We start from the raw sequence: 10,887 nt of genomic DNA on the forward strand, positions 1-10,887 counted from the left end.
AAACTACAAAATGGATCATAAACAACCCCATCACTGCTACTTTCCTGTGGTAGCCAGCTGTGATACATTGCTAATGCTAGTCTGTATGTAAACAGGAACTGATGGAGATTTAGTTTCAATTTTTTTTCTTTTTGTTTATTTGCCACAGATAGTTTTGCCCTCTGTGCCACTTAACTTGTGAAAATAATAATAATAATGTTTGTTTAAAAATTTTGGCTGAAATGTTAAGGAACTCCTTTTAAATAAGTTATTCTGAAACCGGATATTTGGCAGGGTGACATGACACACGCACACGCACACACACACACACATGCATTCACAAACACACGCGCGCGCGGATGTTTTGCCAAATGGTAGGGTGGAGGTGGGATTTAACTCGTCTCCCTGCAGTTTTCCACACCTATTAAGCAAATAGTGAGTTAGCACACACGTACACACCTGCTCGTATGAGTGATTCCTCATGTTTTAACGAAAGGAGGAAAGACTGATCGGTTGTACATTAACTATTGGTGTTTGTTGGACTTCCCTTTCACAAAGTAGAAAAGTGTTTGTGTGTAGGGGTGGGGGAGGGCAGATTCAGAGTGAGAAAGGCTTGTGTTCAGTCCTGTTCTTTGTCAACAGTCTTGGAAAGGAGCCATCGTCTGCTCAGCTGGGAAAACCTTTTTGTGTGGGTTTATTCGAGCCTGTAAAGCCTTGGCACACCGGCCTCAATGCTCCTCCCCTGCAGGCCTCCACCACGCTACATACTCACCCTGACTTACACAGGGACACCGTGATTGTTATTTAAGGCTGGCAAAACCACTGATGACATCCCTTTATCATATCATCATGAAGTTACAGATCTATAAAATTTACCTGCTGTCTGCATCCTTACAAGAGACTGAGGGGTGATTATTCTGAGTCGACTGAAGCAAAAAGAAGGAAAACACAGAAAGACGAGTCATGTATTTGTCCCCAGAACCAGCATTGGCATTGTGAAAACATCACCAAGTGATAAGAACGCTCAATGGGAAGTATGAAGTTTTACTGTTTTTTTCCCCCCCACAACCCTTAAAAAATACATTGATGTACAAAGATGGTTTCTTGACAGGAATTAAATAGAAGTAAGCAAGTTTAAATGGTAATGTAAGAGGGATGTGAGGTGAAAAAGATCAGATTGAGAGTGATGTTTGTTTAAAAAAAATAAAAAAGAACAGCATCTCAGCATGGCGGTGATAGTATCAGGGTTTGGTGTTTTATTGTTGTGCATTGGAAACAGGAAGACTGAGTCACCGTTACGAAAACAAGAATAGTAAAATTAACAACGTAACACAATTCTAAATAAAATGATCGATTTGATGATTGTTAAGTTTTAACAAGAATGACAAACCTTAAGTCATTGTTGAAAGCCTAACTTTATTTCCAAGTAGTTTCTTTGGGGCAGGAAACTCGATTCAAAGGAGTTTGCAAAGGCCTGGGATTGTCCTGTCTTCTGAAATCAGTTGTGCTAACTCGTAATGTGGCAAGATGGTAAATTATAAATTAAACAAACAAATAAATAAATAAAAACCAGTTCACAAACATTAAAGCTCCACTGTAAAGCAAGAAAATATTTATTGCAATGCTTCTTAGTCGCACACGAAACTGTCTCTTTTATGAACAAGAGTATCTGTGAAGCTTTTTTTTTTTTCTGACCTACTGTCTGCACAAAATTATGTAACCCCTTCTCCACAGCTGTGCTGCATAATTCACAGCATACGTGTCAAAGCCACTGATGGACTGTAAATGCAAGCATAAATATAGTCGAAATCTAAACACGGCCATCCCACAGGGGTTTATAAAGGGCACCAAACCAAAAATGACAGGGGCTCAAAAAAAAAACAACAACACAAAAATATCTTGTCGTCATTACTCGATGAGTCACGCTCTGCTGCTGCTGCCGCCGCCGCTGCTGCTGCTGTCCTCCATCCTGTCTGCCCTTCAAACATCTTGTCCTCACTGTGGCTGCTCTCTGTGCAAAGACAGAACAATTTGTAAGCAGACTGATAAGAGTTTGTCACCAGACTCGTTACACATTGAAGGTCTGCGAGACTGAAGAGTGATACCCGGTGCCTTGCAAAAGCGTTTGTAAGCCTTGAGCTTTTCCATATTCTGCCTGGTTACAACCACAAATTTCAAGGTATAATTATTGGAATTTTATGTCATGGATTGACCAAACTGTGAAATGGAAGAAATGAGATGCATGAATATGTCCAAATATGCTTTGATCTGAGAAATCCCACCTTTTGCATGTTGTCCAATTTTCCTGTGACCACAGCACCTTTCCTCTGCACATCTGCTGTCTACTCTTCTCTAATTATGGCAAATTTTACACATGACTTATGATGGCTTTCTTTTAACAATTTATTTCCACTTTTCCAGGAGAGCCACTGCTGTAAGGTGTGAAAATAAAAATGTTCCCGTGGACAGATTATGAGCTTCGGATGCTGACTGTGCCTGGTGGATTCGTGCCACAATCATGTTTGCTGTTGTATTCCTGCCTTTATCTGATTATGGATAGCACAGGCAGAGCACTGAGATGTTCAAAACTTCTGGTATTCTAATCCTCCCAAACATTTCTTCACACCTTTATCCCTAATATATGTATTGTGTCCCTTGATCTCTATGATGCATTTTATTGACTGACGTTTTCTGCCTTTTCCTTCCACTTCCCAAACATGCTGCATGTTGGTCTAACACATGAAATTCTAAGAAAAGTGCACATTACATTGTAAAATGTTAAAACAAAGTCCAGGGACATGCATGATTTTACAAAGGCACAGTGCATATTGTAAAGTATTCTTGCCACCAGAGGCTGCTGGTGCCTCACTTCAGCCGCTGACTCAGACGTGAAGCGGTGCCGGATCTCTTACACCTACATGCTCATACTCACATGGGGTCATAGTTGCTCTGCTCTTTGGATTTGAGGAAGCGCATGGCGAGAAAGCCGCCACCCTGCAGGCACAGAACCAGTACGATCCCACCTATGAAGCTGGACATGTCAAACTTGGCCTGGGAGAACTCAGAGGCTGAGTCGGAGCTGCTGTCACCACCTGTACGAGAACAAAGTTCACAGTGTTTCCGTTGCCATCGCATCAACACGACCGGGTGTAAAGAAGAATTGTGTTTGACGTAAGACAGAAGGGAGAGGGGCAGGAAGTGGCAGCTGAGACACAGCTGACTCAATTTACCTGAGTCTCCACCGGCAGCAGCACTCTCCACAGCTGTAACAAAACATGTGATAGAGTTAGAGAAGCGTTGTAAATATACTTAATGGATTTGTGTTTTTATTAAGTACCTGTGCACAGTTCAGAAACTCTGGTCCAGCTGCAGTTCATGCCATTGTCAGCAGAATCCCCCTGATCAGTGACACAGAGGCCTGTGTCGTTACCTGAGAGAAAACAGCAGCAGCTTTTCAACGTGTGTCACCGTGCGTTCGTGGGATGCTAAATAATTCAGCCTTCTGGTTCAAACGGCCAGAGCTTGTGTTACAGCAGCTGTGATGATTGAATTACTATCAGAGGTCAGATGTGTGTGTGTATATGCATGTGTGTGTGCGCGTGTGTGTGTGTGTATACTTACCAGTTGGACAAAGCCTCCAGACGCAGCCTGTCAGGTTAAGCATGGAGTCTCCAACACACAGATCACATGACTCAGCCTGGGAACAATCTGGAGAATAAAACTGTGCCATCAGTCAAAATCATTATACGATTCAGGAATTTTAACATTTTCAATAATTAAGGTATGAAATACAAAAGGGGTGTGGGGGGCCTGCAAATTTATCTCACTGAGTTTGTGAGAAACATTTACAAAAGTGTAGGACAGTCAGTAAAAACATAAAGGATGCATATAGTTAAATAAAGGTGGTTCAGAAAGTCTAAACCAACAAGGTTGGTGTAAAATGTGCAGGACAAAAGTTGTTCTTACAGTAAAAAAAATAAACACACACCATCAAACGATTCCTACCTGACTGTGAGTGTGCAAAGGGAACCGCTGCTAGAAGCAGCACAGACAGAAAAAGTAGCCTTGGTACTAAATGTTCCATTGTGATGAACGCCAATGTCTGGAGTTCACACCCTCAAACTTCAGCAAGTTCTCAGCAAAAAAGTGAACTATCTTCAGCCGGTCCTTAAAAGAGAATCCAAAGTCTCCAAAAGAGATATGGTCCCCAGCGAGGACACACTGAGAAAGAGACCAGGAGAACCTGGTAACATGAGCAAGACCAAACTTGGTTCCCCTGGCAACCAGGTGGCCCACCTCAACCCTCCTGAAACAAACACCGGTTTGAACAGACTGACACCTGTTTACCACAGCAGTTCCTCGCATGAGCAGACACATGTGCATTTCCTCGTGTCTTCACAAAAAGAGTGCAGCTTGACTGACCTCGTCCAACCAAATCAGGATCGATTAGGTCCATACATTGGTTGGTTTCCAGTTTTCCTTTCACGACCCGTTTCAAGACTGCAGTTTTCTGAAATCTTCTTTGAGCGTCTAAGCACCAATTTTTGCTTAAAGGTTAATGTGGTGAGATACGGTGATATCAACCCTATTACTGAAAAGTGAGAATACATTTTAACAAAGAAGAAATACAAAATATTCAAAATAAAACAAAACCTGCGGATGGATGGATGGATGGATGGATGGATGGATGGATGGATGGATGGATGGATGGATGGATGGATGGATGGATGGATGGATGGATAGATAGATAGATAGATAGATAGATAGATAGATAGATAGATAGATAGATAGATAGATAGATAGATAGATAGATAGATAGATAGATAGATAGATAGATAGATAGATAGATAGATAGATAGATAGATAGATAGATAGATAGATAGATAGATAGATAGATAGATACTCCATGCAGCTGTCTCATTGAGATACACTGAGTCACAGCGACCGACCAGACGCATTCAGTCCAGTCACGACACGCTTTGCATGTTAATACAATTAACCCCACAATCACCACCTCTTTCTCTCACAGTCATGTTGGTTACATGATACAACGTGGCATTGACTCCCAACTTGTCTGGGTGGAAACAATCTGACATGTCAGTAGAGAGAAAGATGAGACAGTCCTTACAAGCATTGTTTTTTTTTCCTCCGACTCCTCCTCAAAATAGATACTTACGCCACTTACAAATAATCAAAAAATTGCTCGTAGCACAACAAAAACATCTATATGTCGAGGATATGCGTCTCACTTAAAGACTTGAGTATCAGAATCAGACAGTTTGCAAAAAATATTGACGATGTCCCTGACATCTACTATGAGGAAATTATTCATGCACGACAGATGATCTTGGAAAAAAAAAAAAAGCAGCTGTGATGTTGCAGAAATGTGGAGAAACTCGCGACATTTTATTTATTTATTTATTTATTTTTTTTTTTTTAAGTTACAAGCGTTTAGCTACTCCAGAGCGTCTCTCTGTGGCGTAGGTGGCATTTATGTGCAGGAAGCGCGACCATATAAGGCTCGGTCAGAACGAGATTCCCTCCAGTTAGCTCACTGCTCCGCGTCCACTCACAGACACCTCCTGCATCACCCACGCTCATTGTCAGACAGGGGAAAGCCACGTTTTCGTTCACCCCCCTGTGGGTATGGATTTTCTCTGTCAGCTGACGAGAAAATGCATCAGAAAGCAGCAAACTAAATGTGATAAATTACCCCTAGTTAACAGGAAATGTAATCTGTATTGCAAAACGGGTTAGCTATAATAAATGCTCGGAATATAGAAAAAGGAAAAACTCTCCCTTTTTCATTGTAATTTGATTTTTTTTTTTTTTTTAAAGAAGAAGGAGAATATGGGAAACAATCTGATGGTTGCTTCCTGGTGGTTTATCTTCACATTTTTAAAACATAAACAGCTGGATAAAACCAATAATAAAGTCACAGATCATTTTTAAAATTGCCTGTTTTCTCGTATTTCGCTACGTAACCTAAAAAATCTGTGTTTCTGTGATGTCTGGGGATGTGGAAATAAACTATCTCTACCAGTACAACCTATTTTCCTTGCATGTTTTGTAACGAAAGCTTTGTTTCGTTATGCAAAGTCCTTTACATTACAAATGAGGGTGAGGAGTGGGAAGTGGGGGGGAGAGAAAAAAGTGCTAATATCCCTGAATCATATTCAGTTGCTTTTATTGATGCCATTGCTTTTGTTGATATCTCATTTAAATTACAATTAAAAACGATAACTATGACGCAAAACAAACCCCTCCTCTCATGCATATCAAAATTACTCTCACTTGTTTATAACATAACTACAAGAAAAGACAATAGTGATAGTTATAGCAGGCTAATAGGTAAAAAAAAAAAAAAAAAAAGAGAGCAAATCTTCAAAATCACGCATGATAAATTACACAAATTTGTGGGCGTTAACGCTCACGGTTCTTTATCTGTTGATGTAACTGTATGTCTTTTATGTACGGCCCCTACAGGGCTTCGTTTCGCTACGCAGATTCGCGTCTCTCTGCAGGACGTCTCCCCATGAGTCATCCCCCCGGTGCTGCTGCTGCTGCGTTTCAGCACCACGGACAGCTCCGGCGCCGCGACTCCCCCAAAACACCTGAGGACTTCTATTGCCCGAAACAAAGCAAGCCCCATCTCATCCTCTCTGGGTCACATTGATGAATGTCTGTGTTGGAGTAAAGAGAGAGAGGCGGGGGGTGGGGGGAGTACGTCTGTTGATAGTCATCGTTTACCATAAATGAGATCTACATGGAGCCGCAGTGGGAGGGGCGACAGGGATGCCGCATTTTTCTGAATGAAATTACTCCACGTACACAGCCGCCCCCCGCCCCTCCACGTCCTCCTTCATCGTTCTCGCCGCATACCAAATGCGTGCCTCTGATTGGCCGAGCCTCCCTGTCACTGACGTCAGCCAAGCTCTCTTGTGGACGAGTCCCGCGGAAAAGCATCCATTCTGCCCACCGTAAGCGCTCCGGAGAGATTGAAGAAGAAAGACAAAAAGAGCGGGGCGGGATGCGAACCGAGCTCAGAGAGAGACAGAAGCTCGGGGACTGAAGCTTTTCTAGAAACCCGCGCAGCATCACCTCGTCTTCATCCATTTTTTTTTTTTTTTTTTTAATTTTCTCTCTCCTGGATCTGATCAGAGAAGAGTACGGATTATATTCAGCTACTGCGAACCACTTTTCTAAAAGGTAAGGGGCATCATTTGGTGCACTGATTTTCATGCTGTTTTGGATGCACGTTTTTTTGTTGTTGTTGTTTTTGTTTGTTTTGTTTGTTTGTTTGTTTGTTTTTTTCGTGTATGTGTGAATGTGGTGCAGTGAACCTGCAAGCATGACTGTTACACAACAAGGTTCTCCGCACAAGAAGGTGGGAAATACCTCCTCCTTGCTCTGGGATTGGAGAGCAGGGAGGATGAAAGACTCCTACGTGCCGCAGATCCAACTTAAAATAGAAACGAGAAGGTCTGAAAAATAAACTAACAGGAACTTACATCTGGTATGATTGGTATTTTCTTGGAAGAAAATATGGACTGTCAGTTATAAAATCATGTCAATCCCTGATTTACAGTGACGCGGTTTTCTGTTATATGCATTAATAATTAATTTGTTGCATTAAGAAGGCCTGTCGATCTTTCAAGTCCTAAAAACAGAATTTGACGCCACTGATCCTGTTGACCAACAAGTTAACGTTTATAAAATCTGATCCCGATTAGTAGAAATTAATGGACTTATTTCATATTTTCAGAATATTTTATTAGGATTTTAGCTAATAGACCAACACAAAGTATCATATTTTTCTTTTCTTTTTTCTTTTTATTTTTTTTGTAAGGGGGTGGGAATGAGGGTGAGAGAGTGCCGAAAAGCATGGCGTGCATTTCTCTAATACTTCACAATTTGTAGAGAAACATATTTGCTGGAAGTACAGCTGGGAGTCTTTTGGGGGGTAAAATAAGATTAGGTAGAGATTAGCTCCATGCAACAACCAATTTTAAAGTTTTGACACAGATTGCCAGCTAGAGGTCCAGACTTTGACTGAGCTCCTTCGACAACTAAAAATGTTTTGATCTAAGCAATTCCATTGCATCTCTGACTGCATGTTTAAGGACATTCTTCTGGCAGAAGATGAACCCTCTGCCCAAATGGTTAGACTTTTAAAACCTCTACCAGGTTTTCTACAGGACTGGCCATTATCTTTCTCCAATAATTTCCCATCATCTCAGAGTAACTTCTGTGTTCCTGCTGGGGAAAAAAAAAACAAAAAACATTTGTACAACATGATGCTGCCAAAGAAAACAATACATTGTTGACAATTATGTATGACATTGTGTTGGTCTGTAACATTTTTTTTTTTTCACAATAAAACACTTTGACAAAATGTGAAGATCCAGGGGCGTGAATGTCAGGCAGTGTAGGAATACATAAGATGAGCAGCTTCTAGATGTATTGTTTTGGAGGATACATTTCAGAACAAAACAGCTGAGTTTTTCCATAATTGCATTAAGTCCACAATTTCCACGCAACTGCCCAAGAGGCTCAAAACTACCCAACGTTCCCTGGAAATTCCAGTTTAATGGACAAAGAGAGATGCAATAATGAATCATTAAAAGTAATCTCATTTTCTTTTGTCTTTCTTCCTTTCCTTCTCATTTAGGTTTTACTGGTGCTACTGTTGAACCAGCCATGATCCTGAACGCCTCAGAGCTGCCCTGGGATGAGTCCTCTGGCCTGGAACCTTTCTTCCCGCTGGACCACCAGGAAAGCTCCACTCAACCCGAGCTCCCAGCCCTCACCGTCTGGGGCGTGGCCCTCTGCATTTCAGGGACTCTCATTGCCACTGAGAACGCCATTGTGGTGACCACCATCTTGGCCACCCCATCTCTCCGCGCCCCGGTCTTCCTGCTGCTGGCCAGCCTCGGCCTGGCGGACCTCCTGGCAGGCGTGGCCCTCATCCTGCACTTCCTCTTCCGGTTCTGCGTGGAGCCCAGCGATTGGTCTGACCTGCTGACCTCGGGCCTGCTGGTGACCTCCCTGACCGCCTCCCTTTGCAGCCTCATGGGCGTCGCCCTGGACCGATACCTGTCGCTGAGCCACGCCCTCACCTACGGCTCGGGCCAGTCGCGGCGCAGGGCCGCCACCCTTCTTCTGCTGGTCTGGTTGGGCGCTTGTGTCATTGGCGCTGGACCTGCCATGGGATGGCACTGCCTTGAGGAGCCAAGCTCCTGTTCTGTAGCACGACCTCTGACCCGCACCTATCTATCCCTGCTGTGTGGCGGCTTCCTGATGGTCGTGGTTGTGACGCTGCAGCTGTACGCAGGGATCTGCCGCGTTGCGAGGCGGCACGCCCACGCCATTGCAACCCAGAGGCACTTCCTGCCCACCAACCCGCCGTACCCAAGCAGACACAGCAGTGGGAAAGGCTTCTCCCGCCTGATCCTGGTCCTGAGTGTGTTTGTGGGCTGCTGGATGCCCTTCTCCCTCTGGGGGTTGCTGGGAGACGCGTCCAGCCCTCCCCTGTACACCTACGCCACCTTGGTGCCGGCGGCCGGCAGCTCCCTGCTCAACCCCATCCTCTACGGCCTGAGAAACAAAGACATTCGGAAGGTGCTGCTCCACGCCTGCTGCCCACGCAGATCCTCAAACACCACGCGCACCCACTACCCAGTCGACGTGTGAGATCAGTCAAAGCAGCACTCAATCTATGCCAGACATATCGTTGTGTAACGTGCCAAAAACTCTGTGTCGTAAACGTTCAGAGTGAAAAAAACGTTTCCCTCCCCCACTGAGTGAAACACGCCTGCACGCCCAAGCAGCATTTATTTTATTTTATTTTTTCAGAGCTGAAGTCCTCCAAATCAGAATGTACTGAATAGTGCTGGCCGGTGGCCAGCTTGGGACTAAATGTACTGTCCGCTGTCTACTTTGTGCCTCAGACGACTGTAGCTCCGCTGGATCTCCAGAATTAAACAATCAGAGGGGACGCTGCAAGTTTGGACCACATCAGTGTGAGCACTTTAAGAGGAGAGGGAGCGCTGGGTCTTTAACACCTCGTGGTGTGAAAACGTGTGATCCAAAGCCCAGATTTAATTACTTGAAACGTGTGAGAAACAAGCGGGAATATATTTTTGCACATGCTGATAAAAGCACTTTGAGATGTACTGACTGTATGTTTGTTTTTTTTTTTCTTTTCTTTTTGTTGCACAACCTTTTGGAGATGGATGAATGTTTTATACTGATGAATAATAAATAAGTCTTTTTTTCTACTGTATGATGTATCGTTCTTTTCTCTTTTTTTTTTACTGCAGCAGGAAGCTTTTAGTGAATTTTAGTGTCTCTTTCTCTTGCTCGTTAACTCACTTGTGGATAAACTGATGCTCAGGCATTCCGAATGATTTGGCTGCCAATGCAATTTGCAACCTCATTACAGTCTTTCTGAATCTCATGCATCCCTTTAAAATCTACAAAGCAGCCACGGCTTGAGGGAAAAGCGATTATGCAAGAGGGTTTTCTCACTTTCCGCTCGTTTTCTGATCTTTAAACACCCCCGCACATTTAGATCCAGGCGCAGTCAAAAGGTGTCCACTGCTGATAAAAAAAAACAAAAACAAGAATGAGTCATGGATAAAGCAAGTGGATTGTTTTTAAAAGTTTATCTCTTAGGAACTAGGGAATATTAAAAGCCTTTCGAGCGTTGTATGATTTGAACTGAAAATCTTTCTGAATTGTGGAAATAAACCTAACTTAATTCAGCTGGCTCCTTATAACTCGTGTAACTTTTAAAGAAAAAAAAAACTTATTAAATCACATTTATAATTTTCTGCTCTGTTGTGATCAGAATTGAAAGCGTTATAATACAAAACAAGATGAGCTTTATAAATGCTATACTCACAA

General features: G+C 42.9%; 2 protein-coding genes across 2 annotated transcripts; one reads left to right on the forward strand and one right to left on the reverse strand.

Annotated features, from left to right (window-relative positions):
• Positions 1–1,095: 1,095 nt before the first annotated feature.
• On the reverse strand, positions 1,096–4,180 carry cd164l2 (CD164 sialomucin-like 2). Its single transcript, XM_015010223.2, has 6 exons — positions 3,985–4,180; positions 3,601–3,687; positions 3,317–3,409; positions 3,210–3,242; positions 2,912–3,071; positions 1,096–1,990 (listed from the first exon to the last, which is right to left on the reverse strand). Exons 1-6 carry the CDS (start codon positions 4,061–4,063, stop codon positions 1,975–1,977), a joined length of 468 nt encoding a protein of 155 aa, XP_014865709.1. The 5' UTR covers positions 4,064–4,180; the 3' UTR covers positions 1,096–1,974.
• A 470-nt stretch (positions 4,181–4,650) lies between these two features.
• gpr3 (G protein-coupled receptor 3) lies at positions 4,651–10,264 on the forward strand. Its single transcript, XM_088010211.1, has one exon. It carries the CDS (start codon positions 8,680–8,682, stop codon positions 9,670–9,672), a length of 993 nt encoding a protein of 330 aa, XP_087866337.1. The 5' UTR covers positions 4,651–8,679; the 3' UTR covers positions 9,673–10,264.
• The last annotated feature ends 623 nt before the right edge of the window (positions 10,265–10,887 follow it).

Source organism: Poecilia mexicana, unplaced genomic scaffold (genome assembly GCF_051168715.1).
Source record: "Poecilia mexicana isolate PSO_F unplaced genomic scaffold, ASM5116871v1 scaffold_11, whole genome shotgun sequence".
Taxonomy (NCBI): domain Eukaryota; kingdom Metazoa; phylum Chordata; class Actinopteri; order Cyprinodontiformes; family Poeciliidae; genus Poecilia; species Poecilia mexicana.